The sequence below is a fragment of the Jatropha curcas genome, chromosome 3, assembly GCF_041381405.1.
Source record: "Jatropha curcas cultivar XTBG-Jc1 chromosome 3, XTBG_Jcur_1.0, whole genome shotgun sequence".
In the NCBI taxonomy this organism is placed as follows: Eukaryota; Viridiplantae; Streptophyta; class Magnoliopsida; order Malpighiales; family Euphorbiaceae; genus Jatropha; species Jatropha curcas.
In genome coordinates, this window is record NC_143153.1 from 3,801,359 (window position 1) to 3,820,671 (window position 19,313).

At 29.5% G+C, this 19,313-nt stretch overlaps 4 protein-coding genes across 4 annotated transcripts; all 4 read right to left on the minus strand.

Moving 5' to 3' along the window:
- Positions 1–1,856: 1,856 nt before the first annotated feature.
- LOC105644353 (cytochrome P450 CYP82J17) lies at positions 1,857–3,927 on the minus strand. The gene is made up of 2 exons (XM_012229657.4): positions 2,779–3,927; positions 1,857–2,671 (listed from the first exon to the last, which is right to left on the minus strand). The coding sequence occupies exons 1-2, from the start codon at positions 3,691–3,693 to the stop codon at positions 2,039–2,041; spliced, it is 1,548 nt and encodes a 515-aa protein (XP_012085047.1). The 5' UTR covers positions 3,694–3,927; the 3' UTR covers positions 1,857–2,038.
- A 1,963-nt stretch (positions 3,928–5,890) lies between these two features.
- LOC105644352 (cytochrome P450 CYP82J17) lies at positions 5,891–8,902 on the minus strand. The gene is made up of 2 exons (XM_012229655.4): positions 7,869–8,902; positions 5,891–6,602 (listed from the first exon to the last, which is right to left on the minus strand). The coding sequence occupies exons 1-2, from the start codon at positions 8,835–8,837 to the stop codon at positions 5,973–5,975; spliced, it is 1,599 nt and encodes a 532-aa protein (XP_012085045.3). The 5' UTR covers positions 8,838–8,902; the 3' UTR covers positions 5,891–5,972.
- Positions 8,903–11,656: 2,754 nt separating this feature from the next.
- On the minus strand, positions 11,657–13,692 carry LOC149497359 (cytochrome P450 CYP82J17-like). The gene is made up of 2 exons (XM_089718764.1): positions 12,594–13,692; positions 11,657–12,407 (listed from the first exon to the last, which is right to left on the minus strand). Exons 1-2 carry the CDS (start codon positions 13,557–13,559, stop codon positions 11,778–11,780), a joined length of 1,596 nt encoding a protein of 531 aa, XP_089574890.1. The 5' UTR covers positions 13,560–13,692; the 3' UTR covers positions 11,657–11,777.
- A 1,552-nt stretch (positions 13,693–15,244) lies between these two features.
- On the minus strand, positions 15,245–18,186 carry LOC105644348 (dimethylnonatriene synthase). The gene is made up of 2 exons (XM_089719836.1): positions 17,060–18,186; positions 15,245–16,170 (listed from the first exon to the last, which is right to left on the minus strand). The coding sequence occupies exons 1-2, from the start codon at positions 18,005–18,007 to the stop codon at positions 15,541–15,543; spliced, it is 1,578 nt and encodes a 525-aa protein (XP_089575962.1). The 5' UTR covers positions 18,008–18,186; the 3' UTR covers positions 15,245–15,540.
- Between the last annotated feature and the right edge of the window lie 1,127 nt (positions 18,187–19,313).

The following is a 19,313-nucleotide window of genomic DNA, read 5'->3' on the forward strand; positions in this document are numbered from 1 at the left end:
CTTTCTTCCTATTCTTTAAACAAATTCTCATCCTATTATTTTTCAAATGAGAAATTCATAGCCTATTAATTTTTTTTTTTTGAAAAGAATAGCCTATTAATTATTAAAATATTAGTCAAAACATATAATTCAAACATAATATTACAATTATTTTTTTATTAATTATTTTTGTTATATTAATCATTAATCAAAAGGATTAAGTAGTACAACTGATAAAAATTATTAAATTTAAATAATTATTTTAATAATTTGTTTGAGTATAGTCTGGAGATTAAATTGTAATCCACTCAAAATTATTGAAAATATGTTAAAAAATTAATTATGCAATGTAACTATAGTGTATCTCATAGGATACTATGATTTTCATATATGAAATTATTTAATCTAAATAATTATTTATTTCAAAATTTAACAAAATATCATAAATCTTGGGCTAATCGGCCCAAGCCTACCTTAATATTTTTCCTTATAACTGGGCTTATATGGACCTTATGTTAGAAAATTAAACCAAGCTTGATGTTTTTTGGTCATCTAGAAATTCTTTATCAAGTTATTAAACTGTTAATGTGGCTTGAATTTCTGGCCCACACACCAGCTATGAGCTAATAACTTGCAAGAATGATTTTGCTTTATCATAATATGGGAAAAATACAATTTTATCCATTTATTTTACCATAATTAACTATTTTTTCATACATTTTAAAAATTATATTATTTCATTCTTGTAATTTGTATCCGCTAAATGAAGCTATTTTTTATACATTATTTATAATTTTACTAATACTTAATGATTAAAATATTAAATAATGGACGGTAAGATAATTTTATTTAACGGATCTAAAATATAAAAATAAAATAATATAATTTTTAAAATACAAAAATAAAATAATTAATTTATATCAAATATAAGGATAAAAATGTAGTTTTCCCTCGTAATATTGTCGCCACATCGATTAGCTTTACTAGTTTGTCAAATGTCAAAGTCTAGAGGTTGCCATTACTACCCACTTGTTTATTGGCCTATTGTATGGCATTTTAAGATGAGAGCAGTGACAAGACAACCCATTCACGCAATTGATCCCACATCTTCAAAAACTGAAATACTATTCACTGTCTGCCGGAGCTGGGTAATAATTTTTTAAATTAAAATATTAAATATTATCTTTATAGTGTTCAGTAACGCAGTGTTTGAATTAATTTTTTAGAAATTAAGATAATATTTTATAAAAAGTTAATTCATATAAACCTTTAGTTTTTAGCATTTTATGAAAAGTTAGTCAAACAGCTAACAGTTAAACTGTACTAAACCAGCTAACAATTATTAAAATATCTAATTTTGTCGAATATATCCTAAAACATAATATGGTTGGCCTAGTCAAAACATTAATCATGGTATATATCATCAAACAAAATTAATATAATCTGCAAATCCAATACTCAAAACATAGAATCCCACAAAATAAAAATCAATTTTGAGGTCTTTGGATCTTGGAATCTTGAAGGTGTGTTCCAATTTTATGTCACCAAAATCATTTAACTTTTAGTAGCACATGTCACTCTATAGACCTTGCGTCTAAGCAATTATCTACATGTTGCTTGAAGGACGGAACTACAGATGACAAGTGATAGCTGCCGCTCCCCTAGGTAAAAAAACATTTTAAATTTTACTTCACAAATTAATGTATAACGATTTTTTTTTTTTTCTCTTGATTTTCCCTATAATTTTGATTTTTTTTTCGTCTCTTAATTTTGAATTCTGAGTCCGCCTCCATCTTATTAACGCTTACTACTAATTATAAAATTAGATTGAATTTTTGTGAGCTTTGAGTTTCAAATGGAACTATAGTTTATGCATATGAAGAAAATTAAATTTGCATGATATTGCTTCAGTTTCCTCTGACATAACCCAGTGAAAATTGAAAATTCTTACAAGTAAGACATAGAAGTTAAAATTACACATAAAATTCTTAATTGAAATTGTCCATCTTATATATGTATAACCCCTCTTTATTTAATCCAGACGACATAACTAATTTCTTCAATTCAACTGTTGGTAAAGCTCAGGAGCAAGGCGCGGTGTGAGAACAACTTCAAGAGGAGTTATTTTTGGCAAGGCAATTCCTTTACCTTCAGTCATGTCAACTGGTTCATTTCCTGGAGTTCTAAAATCATATGCTTGAAGTAACCTGGCAAGAGTTATGTTCATGACTTGCATTGCAAAATTCAGTCCAGGACATGACCGTCTTCCTGCACCAAATGGTAAATACTCGAAATGTTGACCGGAAACATCCAGATTTGCGTTGTCCGTTAAGAACCTTTCCGGCTTGAACTCTTCCGGGTCTGCCCAAACATTCGGGTCCCTGTGTAATTTCCATAAGTTTGTAAACAAACGGGTACCTTTTGGAATATGGTACCCGGCTATGGTACAATCTTCTGTTGCTTCGCGAGGCACTCCTAATGGACCTGGTGGGTACAAGCGTAATGTTTCTTTAATCACAGCTGAGAAGTAGTCCAGTTTCTCAATATCGGAGTCATCTACCCATCTGTCTCTTCCAACTTTTTGATCTAGCTCCTCTTGGAGACGCTCTAACGTTTTCCGATTGTTCAAAAGACTTGATAACGCCCATGTCATCGTGATCGAGGTGGTATCAGAACCGGCAACGATGAGTGACTGTAACAAATAATTTAAAAGGAAACTGGTTAAGAATTTGGGTGTTCAATTTCAGAATCTAATTAATTAGTAAAATTTTTTAAAAATTAAGAGACTTTAAAACTTACCATTGCGGTTGATTTGATAATCACATCGCATTTGTGGCCAAAAGTGGTATCATCTTCAATGACTGATAACATAACATCAATGAAGTCTTTGTTTGAGTCAGTCTTGTTCTTCTTCGTCTTGTGTTCTTCAATCCAAGTAGACATAATAACATCCAATTCTTTAGATACTTTCTTCATGGTTTTCTTTATCCCTTGAATATCCCACCAACCAAGAAATGGGATTAAATCACCAGGTACAAGAGCTCCTACAACAAACATAAACTCTCTCATAATCTTTCCAATTGGTCTGCCATGTTCGTCTCTCCCCTCACTATTTCCATCGAAATATCTTTTTCCGGCAACCATTCTTGTAATTATATTCAGAATCAAATGTTCCAGCATTTCAGACATGTCAATCTTCTTCTTTGAATCGCTATACAAGTCTTTGATCATGTTGTTGACTTCCGATACTTGAACATGTCTCATTAACTTAATTCTTTGCACCGATAAAAGCTCGATCATGATCAATTTACGCATATTACGCCAGTAAGTACCGTAGGGAGCAAATCCGAAAGCTGCATAATTATAACCAATGTATTTGGCTTGACTGGAAGGCGGGCGAGACGAGAAAAGAATATCATTTGTAGTGAAAGTTTCTTTCATGGCTTCATAGTTGCTAATAATAATTGCTTTATGAGCTCCAAGCCGGACAGTGAAGATAGGGCCGCATTTATCAGCCAAATCGCCCATGGTTCGGGCAAGAGTCTTTTCTCCGCCGAGCCTATGGAGGTGACCGATGATCGGCAAGGCACCAGGCGCTTCTGGTACGGATAACCCTTTATTTTTTGTCCCATTTTTTCCAAATCGCCAAAGATTGTATAACAATACTAATGAGATAACACCAGCGATTGCTACTATATGTGAAGGGAAATCCATTGCAGGGTTTGGAGGTTGTGTTTGATCTGGAATGATGAAATGAACAGAAATTGGTTGGTCTTTATATAGAAGAAGTGAGTTAAAGTAGTTCTTTGACTGGAAACAGAGAAAGAAAATACATCATCCTAGCTATGTGTTGCATTCAGTCAAATTTGGTGTCATTTTTTAAATTTTCTTGCAGTTTCTCAATGCTTTCTCCATTTCCAAATTGGCTCCTTGTTCAACATTATATTATAGTTTACTCTCAATCCTTTTTGTAGTCAAAATTAGATTTTATATATATATATATATATATATATATATATCATCAGCAACTTGAAAAGAACGGACACCACCTTGTCAAATAATAATAATAATAATAATAATAATAATAATAATGGACGCCAAATTTGACATGCTTCAGTCTACTTTGATGACTTACATAATGAATTAATTTTTGAAATAGTTACATTTTAATTGACAGGACTGACTTTAATTAGGACTGTTTTTAAGAATTTTACTTTTTACTTTTTATTTTTTTAATTTTAAAAAATTTATATTCTGATTTTATTTATTTTTTCAATTATAAAATAACATGTTATCCATCAAATATGTATGTATCACAATAAGTTGAAATCATTTTTAAGTTATTAGAGATAATTATAGTTTAAGCCTAAAATAGAAATTTTCTTTTAGTATATACAAATTTATTAATTAAAGAGAAATGGACGGATTTGGTAGTTGATTTGATAACACTAACTACAAGTGAGACTATAAAAGAATAATAGAAAATTGTCAAATATAATAGGGTTTTTTTTAATAATCAGAAATTGTAATTTTTATAAATTATAATTTTAAAAAATTAAATTTATAATCTCACCCTTATTAAAAATTGTTAAAAATTGTTAGGCGAGCGTCGAAGTCAATTTAGAGAAAACTTTTCTGCCCAACTTGTATCCTCAGTCAAATCAAGGCCCTGGAAAGGTCCCGGTCAAGAGTAAATCAGTTGCCACGTTGATCATAAACCCTAATTTAACCAATTCCACCAACCGGATATTTAACACCTTCATCATAAAATTAAATCAATTAATAAATAAATTATTTTGAATATCGTAATACAATAAAATTTAATTTGATACTTTTTATGATTTAGATAAATTCAAATAAGAAAAAAAATATAAGAGACATCCATTTTTATGATTTAATATTTAGCATATATATATATATATATATAAAATATTGATTTAACATTTTCTAAACTACCATAGCACATTGAGTAATGTCTTAAAGAACTAGTCTAATCTGCTTACATCACATATAAAGATATATATATTAAAAGGTAAAATTACTTTAATAGTATTATAATCTTTGAAATAAATTATTTAATTTTATGTTATTTCAAAGCCAGCATCAATTTGATAATGACTCCATTAATAAATTCAATATTCAATTTATTGAACTCAGTTCACAAATAATAAGAAGTAGCATCTTGTTTCATTTATATTTCTTTTACTTTTGAAAAATGAATACGTTAATCGTTGAAATTTTTTATTATTAGTAACATAGTAATATAATTATATTTTAAAACTTTTCCTGATTGGTTGCATCTCATCTCCAGCAGCCACTTAAAAGAGCTTTGGCAGCCTTGATTCCACTTTTGGCGTCTAGCAGTTGAATATGAATATTGAAAGAGTACATGTCATAAAATAAAGAAAATTTAATGTTTTTAAGTCATAAGTAGCATTTTATTTCAATGTTCAACAATTGAAAAGTATGAGAGGGAAGGTGCTATGTTAGAAAAAAGCCAGGTAGGTTGAAGCAAACCTTACGATATAGATTGGGTCAAGCTTTGTCACAGCTTTTAGTTTGCAAACGGGCTGGATTTAATTACCGTTTCAACCCAGTCCATGCCATCAATTGCAAAAGGAAAACTCTAGTAAATTAGGGTTTGAGTTAACCCATTAATCTCTTTTTTAGGACAAATTGCAATATCTTTCTTAAAATTCAATCTAATATATTATATTAGTCATTCTTTAAAACTCATGGTCTTATATAGTTTTGAAAAATGACTTCAACAACCCATAAAGAGCGGTTGAACAGTAAGATATATACGTTTCAGTTCAGCCGACAATCTCTGTAAGGTTAAAGATTTAATTTGTGAAAAAAATACTTATAAGAAATAGCAATACAAACCTTAAAACTACATCAAATCTCATACTCAATATTTAAAAGTTGATTTATTCATAAAGCAAATTGAAATAATTCTAACTCATAATACACAGCTACTTCTTATTTACCATCTAGCATTCATATAATTCAGAAGAAAGACGTGGAGTGATTTGAATTTCCAAAGGAGTAGCCTTAGGCAAGGTAATACCTAAACCTTCAGTCATATCCACAGGCTGATTAAATAGTGTTGTCAAGCTGAATGCTTGAAGTAACCTAGCAAGAGTCAAATGTATTGCTTGTATTGCAAAATTAAGACCAGGACAAGACCTTCTTCCTGAACCGAACGGCAAATACTCAAAATTCTGACCAGAAAAATCAACATTATTATCTCTATTGGCAAGAAATCTTTCCGGCAAGAACTTGTCAGGATTCGACCAAATATTTGGATCTCTATGTAATTTCCATAGATTAGCTAATACTCGAGTTCCTTTCGGAATATAATACCCAGAAATGTAACAGTCGTTTATTGCTTCATGCGGAACTGCAAGTGGACCTGGTGGGTATAGTCGCAGTGTTTCTTTAACAACAGCTTGAAGGTATACTAAATTTTCTATATCAGAATCTTGCACACATCTTTCTTTTCCAACTTTGAGGTCTAGTTCTTGTTGGGCAAGCTCTAGTGCATGTCTGTTGTTCAATAAATTTGACAAAATCCATGTTAGGGTTATGGATGTTGTATCAGCTCCTGCAATTATAAGAGTCTGCAAGCATATAATTGAGAGTATTAACATTACATTGACCTTAATTAATTAAGAACAAACTAATGTTGTAAAATGAGTTTAGCAATTTTCACATTGAGATTAACTTACTTATCCTCAATGCCTAAGATGATTGCATGAATCTTTTGTAGTTATTTGAGAAATGGGTTTTTGTTCAAACACTAATTAATTATTAATGGGTATTTGTTTCCTTTACTGATGAGATTTCAATTACTTGTTAATTAAAATTATATTTTTCATTTTTTAAAGTTAACAAGTTCAAAAAAAAAAAAAAATACTAAATACTGACACGAGATAGAACAAGACACACCTTTTATTAAATGTATAAAAATAATTTTTATCTCTCAATCAAAACTGCCGGATATATCCCCCTAAATTCAATTTAATTATGGAACTTTCACCACAGCTTCACATTACAAACAATTAAATTACTAACAAGCAAACGCGAATATCTTTTGTCAAGATTAACTCTAAACGGAAATATTTAATATTATATTTTTTAATTTTAATTTCATTATTTAAAAGGATATAAATTCCTTTATTTCAGTAAAAGATTAGCGAACTCCATTATCTATTAATAGCAAAGTTCTATATTTGATCTCTATGCTTATTTGTAATTCTTGATATTATTATTAATGAATTATATTTATATATATATAAAAAAAAAAGCAAGTACCTTTCAAGCAATAACAGCATATTATATATCATTGGTTTCATTCATATGCATAATTGTGTCGTCCATTATTGAAGCTTTTCTACTAGCTAATAATTTACTAACTAATTGGCCCACATTACATTATATTATATTATATCCAATTACATTTATACAATTAATCGAATCAAACCAATCAAACTGTAAATTGAACTTTATTCTTTATAAAAATCAAACCGAAATATAATTACTAAGAAACTAAAATATTTTGGTTCAGTCAATCGATTAACAAAATTTTAAAAAGTTTGGTAAACTATTGAATAAAAATTATAAAATTAATATTAAATATTACATAACAACGTAATTATTTTGGTTCAGTTCAATAATCAAATATTTTAAATTAATAAACTGAAGTAAACTATTAAACATCAAAAATCCATTTAAATCTGTTCTATTTGATTTTTCAATTAAAACCAATTTGTCCATTTCCCTAATGACATCATATATCAAATCTAGATAATAATTACAATAAATAAATAAATAAAATATTTTATTACGTCGTATGAAACATAAGTTTAGATTAAACGGAAACTTACCATTACAGTTCCTTTGATGATGTCGTCCCGTGAGTGACCAAAGAAATTATCCTCTAATATCGATAGCATCACATCAATGAAGTCCTCCTCTATGTTCTTGAAATCACCACCACCACCACCACCATCTCTTCTCTTATTGATTCCCTTCAGTTTATGTTCATCAATCCAAGTTTGCAAAAGAGAATCCAATTCTTTTGACAGACGCTTCATAGCTTTCACAGGTCCTAAAAAGTTCATCCACCATAAAAATGGGATTACATCTGAAGGAACAAAAACACCTGAAACATACATAAATTCCTTCATCAGTTTCCCTATTCTTATCCCTTCTTCATCGTTTCCACCATTACAATTACAATATCTCTTCCCTGCAATCATTCTTGTAATCATATTTAAAGTCAAATGTTCGAAAAATTCACTAATAACAATCTTGTTCGAGCTTGGTTGATTCAAAGAAAGCAAGTACAAATCTTTAATCAGAGTGTTCACCTCAGAGACCTGAACATGCTTCAACGACTTTAATCTATGACTTGAAAGGAGTTGAATAACAACTAATTTTCGCATATCACGCCAATAAGGACCGTAGGATGCAAATCCAAAAGCTGCATAGTTGTAACTTAAGTACTTTCCATGGCTTGATTTAGGCCTGGAAGCCAAGACTTTGTCATTTGCTGTGAAGCATTCTTTAATTGCTTCATGACTGCTGACTACAACCGTACGGTGAACACCGAGCCAGATTGTGAAGATGGGACCATACTTATCGGCTAGGAGAGCCAAGGTTCGAGCAAGGGTTTTCTCAGCGCCTAGTAGATGGAGATGACCAAGGATTGGCAAGGCTCCAAATGGTTCAGGGGCTAACAAGCCTTTATTTTTATGGCTATGATCTCTTAACCTCCATTGATTGTACTTGTATAATACAAGTATTACTGATACAGCCACTGAAATTGCCAGTAGATGAGAAGAGATGTCCATGATGATTTAATTTTTAGTTTGTGTGTGTGGGTGGAAATCAATAGTTAAATTGAGTAGAGAAGGTACTGAGAAATTAAAGTTTGACCAAGCAAAAAAAAAAAAAAAAAAAAAAAAAAAAAAAAAGACTTTCAGCAAATTGCTTTTAGGATCCTGTAAAATATTACTAATGGTAACTTTTGAGCTCTCTAAGAATTTAGAGAGAAAATTATAATAATAAATTTGGGTATGTATAATTTGGTTGGCTGTTATTTTAATTCTTCCTAGTATTAGTCAATTCAGTGAATGTGTGGTTCTCGTTAGTAGTCATAATATTGAAAATTTCAAACCTGTAGTTTTAGGGTTTCGTTATTAATTATTATGATATAACAGTATTATAAGATGTCGATGGGTAAAATAGAAGTTTCGAGTTTAAGCTCTAAATGTGAAGTCTCTTTAAATATTTAGAAGGAAATATTTTGATTCCTTTTTGGGCTTTCGACGTAAATCTAGATTAATTTTATAAATGAACTTTGGATACCGAATGTTTAAAAATAAAAAATAAATATTATAATAACATTAATTTAGTGATTACGAATATTGTTAGATGCATATGAAAGGATAGTTTAGCTACATTTGGGGCATATTTTAATCTTAGTTTTATTCTTCTTCCGGATTTTATCCCCTCATTTATATAATAAAGAAAAAGTTATAGTATGATACTTATAGTTTGCGAAATACAATTAGTTCGTCTCTATCTTTTTTTAAATATATCAATTTGTCCCTATATTTTACTTCCGTTATACTATTAGGTCATTTTATTCAATTTTTGCATATTTTTCGTTAAGTCAACAAGAAAACACAAAGGTAAAAAAGGAAATATACTAAAATATTATACTAAAAAATTTAGAGTACGTCTCTACGGTTTGAAAAATACAGCTAGTCCCTCTTTGTATTTTAAAAAATAAAATGGATATTTTCTTCATTTGATAAGGTACTTAATAGAAAAAATACAAAAATTGAACGGAATAACCTTATAGTCTGACGGAAATAAACTATAAAAATGTTTTAATCTATTTTCTAAAAGATAGGGACATAGCAATTATATTTCGCAAACTAAAAATATCATTTTCGGATAATAAATAAATAAATAGGAGAGGGGACATTTTCCATCAACGTCTCTTTCATAAGTTGGCGAAAGTCACGAATTTCTCTTTCCATTGGATTAATTGTCTACATTGTGATAGGATCATAGAAAATTATCTAAGCACCGATTGCTTTCGATGATAAATGCTTTAGAAATTTAAAATTAGAAATTAGAAATATTTAAAGAAAGATGCATCATGCTATGCACCTTAAAAAGCCACATGAAGTTTCCTTTTCTGTTGTTTCTCATGTTTAATTAATTACTTTTTGGCTAAATCTTTTAACCTTGAAGGGACAAAAATAAATTTAGGAATTTTCATGGAAATAAAAATAAATAATTAGTTAAACTTTTAATAATATGCTATATGTTAGTGCTTTGATATATTAAAATTTTCATATAATTAAGATAAATTTTATTTTTACCTATGAAAAAGATAATATGTAAGTATATAAATAAGGAAATTTTAAAATTATGAGGCCATATATTGAAGGGATAAGTACGTTGTTGAAAATTGACGAAATAATATCATTTTATTATCTTCTTATTTAATTTATCTCTTTAAAAAATGAAATTCAACTCTTTTTCTATGAAAAATAAAACAAAAATAGAAGTTAAAAGCATTCTATATTCACATAAAAAAAATTAAATTGGAAATTAGTTTTTAATGTAGTCAAAATAAGATTTTTGTTTAAGTTATTGAAAGAAGAATATTAATGAGTAATGACTGTGATTCTATTTATTATGTTACTCAATTTATGTTTTTATCGTAATGTATATGTGATTTCTTAATATTATATCAATTTTAATTAATTAATTAAATTAAACACTTAACTAATTATATTTTATTAATATATATATTACAAAAACTGAGGGGAAAAATTCCCACTCAGATAGATAGTCTGTCCATTTATATCCACACATTTGTTTCAAGATTGATCCCAATAATGGTGTATTTATTACTTTGCAATTTTTGAAGTTAAATTTGAATTCATTACAAATGACTTGTAGCCTAGTGGTAAGGGTGAAGTCTGGGACCACGTTTCTAGATTTGATTCTTGATAATATAACATTTAATTTCAATTGATATTCATTTTTCTCATTGGTTGTACCGTCCCTTATAAGTTCTCAAAAAGCTAAATGCTTTTCATGAAAAGCTGTCAAAATAGTTAATTTTGCTGAACAGGTCTATAATATCAAATGGCTAAAAAAAAAAAAATTGAATTCATCTATCATACTCAATATCATTCAACAATTAATAAATATAGGAAGGAGCTAGGTTAGGTTGAATCAAACCTTAAGATATAGGTTGGGTCAAGCTTAGTTTAAGGTTTAAATTTGCCAACGGGCTGGATTTATCGCGGTTTCAGTCCAACCCATTGCTATTATCACAAAACGAGAAATGATAGTCTAACTCTACTTAGTTTGGGCTTGAATTAATCCGATTAATCTTTTTTTTTTTTTTTTTTTTTCAAATTTGTCTCCTAAACTTAATCTAATAAATTAGTGGCTTCTTACCTAGAATCTTATAGTTTTATAAATGATTTCAATAAGCCATGAGAAGCAAATCAAATGGTAAGCATGTTTAAAAACAATAGACGATCTCTATAATTTATAAAATAAAATTTATAAAGAAGAAGCAGACACAATCCCGAAACGAGATTAGTCTCATACTTCTAGTTGAGTAAAAAAAAATTATACTCGAATAAATATTGGACCAAAGTTGATTTATTCATATAAGCAAATTGAAATAATTCAATTCATAGTGCACAACTTCTCATAAACCCCAAAAATGATAACTTTGGACTTAAATCTACCAACTAGTATTCATATAATGCAGAAGAAAGACGTGGAGTGATCTGAATTTCCAAAGGAGTAGCCTTAGGCAAGGTAATACCTATACCTTCAGTCATATCCACAGCCTGATCAAATGGTGTTGTGAAACTAAATGCTTGAAGTAACCTAGCAACAGTCATATGTATTGCTTGTATTGCAAAATTAATACCAGGACAAGACCTTCTTCCGGATCCAAATGGTATATACTCAAAATTCTGACCAGAAAAATCTACATTTTTACCTTCATTAGCAAGAAATCTTTCTGGCAAGAACTCGTCAGGATTCGACCAAACATTTGGATCTCTATGTAATTTCCACAAATTTGCAAATATTCGAGTTCCTTTCGGAATATAATACCTAGAAATGTAACAATCCTCTACTGCTTCATGTGGAACTGCAAGTGGACCTGGTGGGTATAATCGCAATGTTTCTTTAATAACGGCTTGAAGGTATACTAATTTTTCTATGTCAGAATCTTGTACACATCTTTCTCTTCCAACTTTGAGGTCTAGTTCTTGTTGGGCAAGCTCTAGTGCATGTCTGTTGTTCAATAAATTTGACAAAATCCATGTTAGGGTTATCGATGTTGTATCAGCTCCTCCTATTATAAGAGCCTGCAAGCATAACATGTAAAATATTCAAATTACAATATATTTTGTTCTATATTAATAGAATATAATAGAAAATTCTATATTAATTAATAAAATCAAAATGTTTAAATTGTAAGACTGAATTAGATCGATTTGGTTCAAACCGTTGTATCTTTTATGAAACTTAAGTTTAGATTAACGAAGACTTACAAGGACTGTTCCTTTGATGATGTCTTCCCGTGAGTGACCAAAGAAATCATCCTCTAAAACCGATAGCATCACATCAATGAAGTCCTCCTTCTCTATGCTCTTGCAATCACCATCATCTCTAATTTGATTGATTCTCTTCAATTTATGTTCATCAATCCAAGTTTGCAAAAGAGAATCCAGTTCTTTAGATAGACGCTTCATAGTTTTAGCAGGTCCTAAAAAGTTCATCCACCATAAAAATGGGAATACATCTGAAGGAACAAAAAGACCTGAAACATACATAAATTCCTTCATCAGCTTCCCTATTCTTTTCCCTCCTTCTTCATCTTTTTCATCGTTCACATAATTAAAATATCTCTTCCCTGCAATCATTCTTGTAATCATATTTAAAATCAAATGTTCAAAAAATTCACTAATGGCAATCTTGTTCGAGCTTGGTTCATTTATAGAAAGCACGTATAAGTCTTTAATCAGGGTGTTCACCTCCGAAACCTGAATATGCTTCAACAACTTTATTCTATGGTTCGAAAGGAGTTGGATAACAGCTATTTTTCGCATGTCACGCCAATAAGGACCGTAGGTTGCAAAAATAAAAGCTGCATAATTGTAACTTAAGTACTTTCCAAGGCTTGATTTAGACCTGGAAGCCAAAATTTTATCATTTGTTGTGAAGCATTCTTTAATTGCTTCATGACTGCTGACTACAACCGTACGGTGAACACCGAGCCAGATTGTGAAGATGGGACCATACTTATCTGCTAGGCGAGCCAAGGTTCGAGCAAGGGTTTTCTCGGTGCCTAGTAGATGGAGATGACCGAGGATTGGCAAGGCTCCAGATGGTTCAGGGGCTAACAAGCCTTTATTTTTATGGCTGTAATCTCTTATTCTCCACTGATTGTACTTGTACAATAGAAGTATTACTGCTACAGCCACTGAAATTGCTAGTAGATGAGAAGAGATATCCATGGTGATTCTATCTTTTGTTTGAGTATGTGGGTGGAAATGGGGAAATTAATAGTTAATTGAATTTGGTATATGAGAAATGCAGAAAAGATTTTCCAAGCAAAAAACTAAAAAATAACTTCTGGCAAATTATCCTTATCCTAATATCCAAAAAGAGTGTGTGGTTCTCACTATGGTTGGAGATATTGAAATAAAAAAAATACTATAGATAATCATATCTTCGAACTCAGAAAAAATCAAGTAAAAAGACTAATATTCCAGTTTTTGATTCTAGAAAAGAAAAAAAAAAAAAAAAAAAAAAAAAAAAAAAAAAAAAAAAAAAAAAAAAAAAAAGATCGAATGCCCATATCTTAACTTTGAAATATGAGCTGCAATTTGCTTTGGAAATTACTCGCCGTCGGACCAAACCAATCGGACCAAACCAATCGCAGTAATAATTTTTTAAAAAGTATTTTGAGTTTATCTTTTTTTTTGTTTATGGTTAAAATAAACTCATTTCAATAAAAAAAAAAATCTTATTATGGTTTGGTTTACTATGTTTCCGCAGTCTTAGGCGATTAGGATTGTGTGCAAATAGTAATTTTGAGCTCTCTAATATTACGATAGGACAATTATCTTGAATTGGAAGAAGTAAATAAAAGACTAATTAATATTTTATTTTAGGAGAAAAATAAGTCTAACATGCCGATTTTTCAATAATAATTGAGAGAAATTTGGAAGTTGAGCCGTAATTTAGTTGACTATTAATTATTATGATTCTCTGCAGAATTAGTCAATTCGATGATTCTGTGATTCTCGTGATTACTGTAAATGTTAAAAAAGAGTGCGAGAATATTAATGTTAATATAAAAAAAAATTTACTTTTATACGATTCTGTGAAATATTGTTAATGGTTACTTTGAGCTCTCAAACAATTCAGAAAGAAAATTAGAACAATAATTTGATTAAAATACTAGTAATATAGCTATTTGTCTAATTACAAATGTTTTAAAAGCCAAATTGGTTAATCAACCGATAAAGGCAGAAATTTATTGAACTAGAGGATTCGACTAAATTTTTAATATTACTCAATTGGATTTTTATATATAATACTTTTAAATATATTTTTAAGTATAATTGAAAATATAATATTTATAAATACTAAATAAATCAAAATTATTCGCCATATATTCAACGCCAAGCTACATTGGAGCCAAGGGGCAAAGAAAATTTACAAAATAATATCATTTTACATTTTTTTTTTCTTATTTAATTTGATCCTCTTCAAAAATGAAATTTGACAATATTTTTCTATGAAAAATTAGAACTTAGAAACATTATATATATATATATATATATATATATATATATATATATACATCAAATTGAGAAAAATAAATAAATTAGATTTTAATCTAGTACGTACGTACTCTGTTAGTTTGTTGGGTTGTCTATTTATATCCACACAATTGTTTGACGATTGATGCCAATAATTAATGATGTAGTCAGATTGAGGGTAAACTATATAGAAGCTTTTTTGGGTTTACGACGAATTAGTATTTAAGAAGTTAAAAGAATTAAAGCATTTTCTATTTTTATAATACAAAATCAGTGAATTTCAACTTAATTCAAATTTCATTTTTAATTCAAAAATGCAAGTAAAAATTTATAGCTTATCATACAAACATAAAATTCAAGAAACTTAAATATTAATAAAGAAAAAAAAGGAAATATTTCCGTTTTATTTTTATTATAACCATAAACATATATAAAGAGACACACATATATTAATTGACTTGACTTGTCTAGATTGCTTAATTATAAAGACACTGATATTACAACTATCAATACGTGAAATAGATAGATGGCAATAGTTTCTCCTTCATGAAGTTCGAACCCTAGATATGAAGTACCTTTTAAACTTAGTAGGAAATGCTTTACTGTCTTTGTGACCCTACCGGATATAAATATGGATTAATATATATATATATTTGAAATTAACTAACTAAAGACACTGATATAACTCCAAATCAAGCCTAGGTTTGAGGATAACTTCTACAGGATTAACCTTTGGCAAAGAAAGTCCCGGTCCTTCCTTCATATCCACAGGCTCATTTCCAATTCTTGATAAATCAAAACCCTGAATTAACCTGGCAAGCGTCAAATGAACGACTTGCAACCCAAAATTAATAGCCGGGCAAGCCCTTCTTCCTGAACTAAAAGGAATAAATTCAAAATTCTGACCTCTAAGATCAATACCAGAATGAGTTGTAAGAAACCTTTCCGGTAAAAACTCGTGAGGATTATTCCAAACTCGAGGATCTCTCTGTAATTTCCATATATTAACGATCAGACGAGTGCCTTTAGGGATATAATAGCCATTAATGTCACAATCTTCCATGGCTTCACGTATTCCTGTTATTGGTCCAGGTGGGTATAAGCGTAGGGTTTCTTTGATAATGGCTTGAAGATATTTTAGGTTCGGAATATCTGATTCTTGAACCCATTTTGATTTGCCTACATAACTGTTTAGCTCTTCTTGAGCAGATTTTAGCGCATCTGGGTTGTTTAGCAGTAAGGCAAGTGTCCATGTTAATGTCACTGCTGTGCTTCCAGCTCCAGTGAGGGAAAGAACCTGTAGAGCAAATTAGTTATTGTTAATATTCCAAAAAATAATTGCTAAAGATTGAAAACTAAGAAGAGAAAACATGAACTTATATGGATCATATAGATTTGTATGCCCTTACACAAAATTATTATAATTTTGCAAAAAGGAATGTGTTTTATCTTTGATCCTTATATTTTTTTTAATTGATAAATTTAATGAGATATAACTACTTTATAGTTCCAAGTAATATTTATGTGAATTTTTTTAATTTTTAGTTTTATTACTTTATCTCAGAATGATTTTATTAAATTTACTTTATTAGAATAGCACAATTTATAAAAAAAAAATAATGTCGTTCCGAATTTTGTCGTCAACATTAGGACTTGTACCGTAGATTTTTTTGCCTTAACCAAAGATTTTGTGAAGGAGAAATATGTGGTGGGATATGGTACCACTAGGGTTGTCACTATATTTTCCTTAATAAATTTTCTCCTAATTTTTCAGTTAAATGATAATGTATTGTCAATTTTGCACTTAATGAACTTCAAATTCTCATTCGCATATTATCACCAAATTAATTCATAAATAAAAACTCATTCAAAATAATTATTATTAAAAGAATTTGATAAGAAAATCAAAATAAAAAGTATAGTTTGTGATTGACTAATTAAAAAGGGATTAATTTACCTAAAGCCTATTTTTGATTATAGGTGCATCTATAGATTAAATTAGTGAAAAAATAATTTTTTATTTAAACTATATATTTCTGATCATTTATTAGAAAAAAATAAATTAAAAATAATTTTTTCAAAATCTCTATTTACATTAGTTGGTGTCCATATACGGAATATGTGCAAATCTATTACAATAACAACTTCACAACAACAATAAATAAATAAATTATATATATACGTACCACTGCAGTTGCCTTAACGACAATATCACGTGAATATCCAGAATTTGCAATTTCATCTTCTTGAAGGTGAGATAACATAACATCCATGAAGTCATTTTCACCATTCTCATTTTCATTTAACCATTTCTTCTTCATTAAATGCTCTTCTAACCATTTTCCAACCAAATCATCAAGTTCTTTACCAGTTTTCTTCATTCTACCGATGTACCCTTTATAATCAATCCATTCTAGCCATGGAATTGCATCAGACATAACAGGACTCCCAGACAGATAAGTAGCTTCTTCTATAGCCTTTTTATACCGCCATGGCTCGCTGTTCTCTTCGCTGTAACTTTTACTGCAAAATCTTTTACCAACTATCATTCTTAAGCTTATATTAAACGTCAATCGCTCCAATAACTTGCTCATTATCACCTTTTGATTATGATTTTGTGAATACAAATCATATAATTCTTTCAAGAACAAATCAATTTCCGAAAATCGAACATGTTTAAGGGCTTCAAGGCGATTGTTCGAGAGAAGCTGAAGAGTCGCGAGTTTTCTGATATCCCTCCAGTATTGTCCGTAGGGGGCTAACGAGAAAACAGCATTGTTATAACCCATGTATTTCCCTGCTGCTATGCTTGCTCTGGTTGCTAAAACTCTGTCGTTTTTGGTAAAACATTCTTTGGCAAATTCCCAACTGCTAACGACCAGTATTCGGTTAAAACCTAGCCTGAGGGAGTAAAAAGGACCTGATTCATCAGCAATGGATGCGAGGATCTTACACGCTGGTTTTTGGCCGGTTAGAAGATGAAGATGACCAATTAATGGCCATGACCCTGATGGTTCAGGGACTTTAAATTTCTTGGTTTTGGTGGTTTTTTTGGTTATTTTCCTCCATAAAGCACAGAGAAACAGTAAAGCAAGAGAATATAGAATAATCTGGATGGGAGAAGAGAAATCCATGTTCTGGAATAGAGAATTGTTAATGCTGCTGTAATCTTGCCTAAGGTTGCCTAGTATTTATAAAGGAAAATAACTGAAAATGTGGCTTATGCTTTCACACTTTGACACTCACATTTTCACAAGTTAGAATTCAAATGAAACCTTGAGGTATGGAATTGACCCAACATTGACCATTTTCACCAAATCAAAACTATATATCCATTAATTATATTGTTGGATAGCATAGTATTTATAGTAATTTTTAGAGGCTATGAGAGATTTTTTATGCAACATTAAACACACATTCCAACATTTAGCATTCCATAGACATTAATTAAATTTTTTTTGCTAATCATGTCATTGTTTATTTTTTCGAATTCAGTTAATTAAACAATTAATATGATTTTTTTCTCATTTTAAGTTGAATAACTAATTAAACAACTATTTTTACTGAATACTTTTAATTTTGTTATATAAACACCTAGCTACTACAACAGCTACTAGCAACCAAAATAACTAGTATTGTCGAACAAGCCCTAAGTATATTAGTGTACGGGCTCACCCGCACTTACTGTGTGGATTTCACCAATATACCAAACCAATTGAAAACTTTTTTGTACTCAAATGATGTTAGCTCAAATGATGTTATTTCTGATCATTTATTGAAAAAAAATGATAAGCTAGTAACAATATTATTTTTTCAAATAAAAAACTGTTTTTTGGTATAAACCATCAGTATCTGCATCCTATCACGATGGACTATGGCTCGGGGCTCCCTGCAGGTGTGTGTTTAGTGGAGACTGAATTCGAGAGCTCTTCCACTTCCCACATGCTTAGCCTGCGTTGCCAATTGAACTATAACCCATGGATAAAAAAAAAAAAATTATTAAGTGTAAGTAAGTCATATCCATTAATGTATAAAAAATTATTAAGTTTAAGTAAGTCATATCCATTAATGTATATGTGTATATAAATGTATAGGCTTTAATTCGAGTTCAAACTCGATTCATTTATTATATGAGCAAAATAAATAAGCTCAAACTGAGTTTATCCATATCCATATTCTATATATCTATATATTTTATATCTATCTATCTAAAATTATATAAATCTGAAACAAAAAATAGAGGTTCTTTGTGTTTAATATTTCTATTTTTCTATTTTTAGAAATGTTGAATTTTTTTATTTTCTATATTTTAATTGACCATCTAAAATATTTTTGAAACTTTAAAAATTAATATTTAATAATAATAAATATTATTTTGAAAATATAATCATAACTATAAAGAGATCTTTAAAATTTAATTATTTATGTTTATATTCACAT

Coding starts and splice junctions, on each gene's coding strand:
- LOC105644352 (XM_012229655.4), bottom strand. CDS start 8,837: ATGGACATCTCTTCTCATCTACTGGCAATTTCAGTGGCTGTATCAGTA. Junction 6,603..7,868: donor TCATCAAAGGAACTGTAATG/GTAAGTTTCCGT, acceptor ATATGCTTGCAG/ACTCTTATAATTGCAGGAGC.
- LOC105644348 (XM_089719836.1), bottom strand. CDS start 18,007: ATGGATTTCTCTTCTCCCATCCAGATTATTCTATATTCTCTTGCTTTA. Junction 16,171..17,059: donor TCGTTAAGGCAACTGCAGTG/GTACGTATATAT, acceptor TTTGCTCTACAG/GTTCTTTCCCTCACTGGAGC.
- LOC105644353 (XM_012229657.4), bottom strand. CDS start 3,693: ATGGATTTCCCTTCACATATAGTAGCAATCGCTGGTGTTATCTCATTA. Junction 2,672..2,778: donor TTATCAAATCAACCGCAATG/GTAAGTTTTAAA, acceptor TATTTGTTACAG/TCACTCATCGTTGCCGGTTC.
- LOC149497359 (XM_089718764.1), bottom strand. CDS start 13,559: ATGGATATCTCTTCTCATCTACTAGCAATTTCAGTGGCTGTAGCAGTA. Junction 12,408..12,593: donor TCATCAAAGGAACAGTCCTT/GTAAGTCTTCGT, acceptor TTATGCTTGCAG/GCTCTTATAATAGGAGGAGC.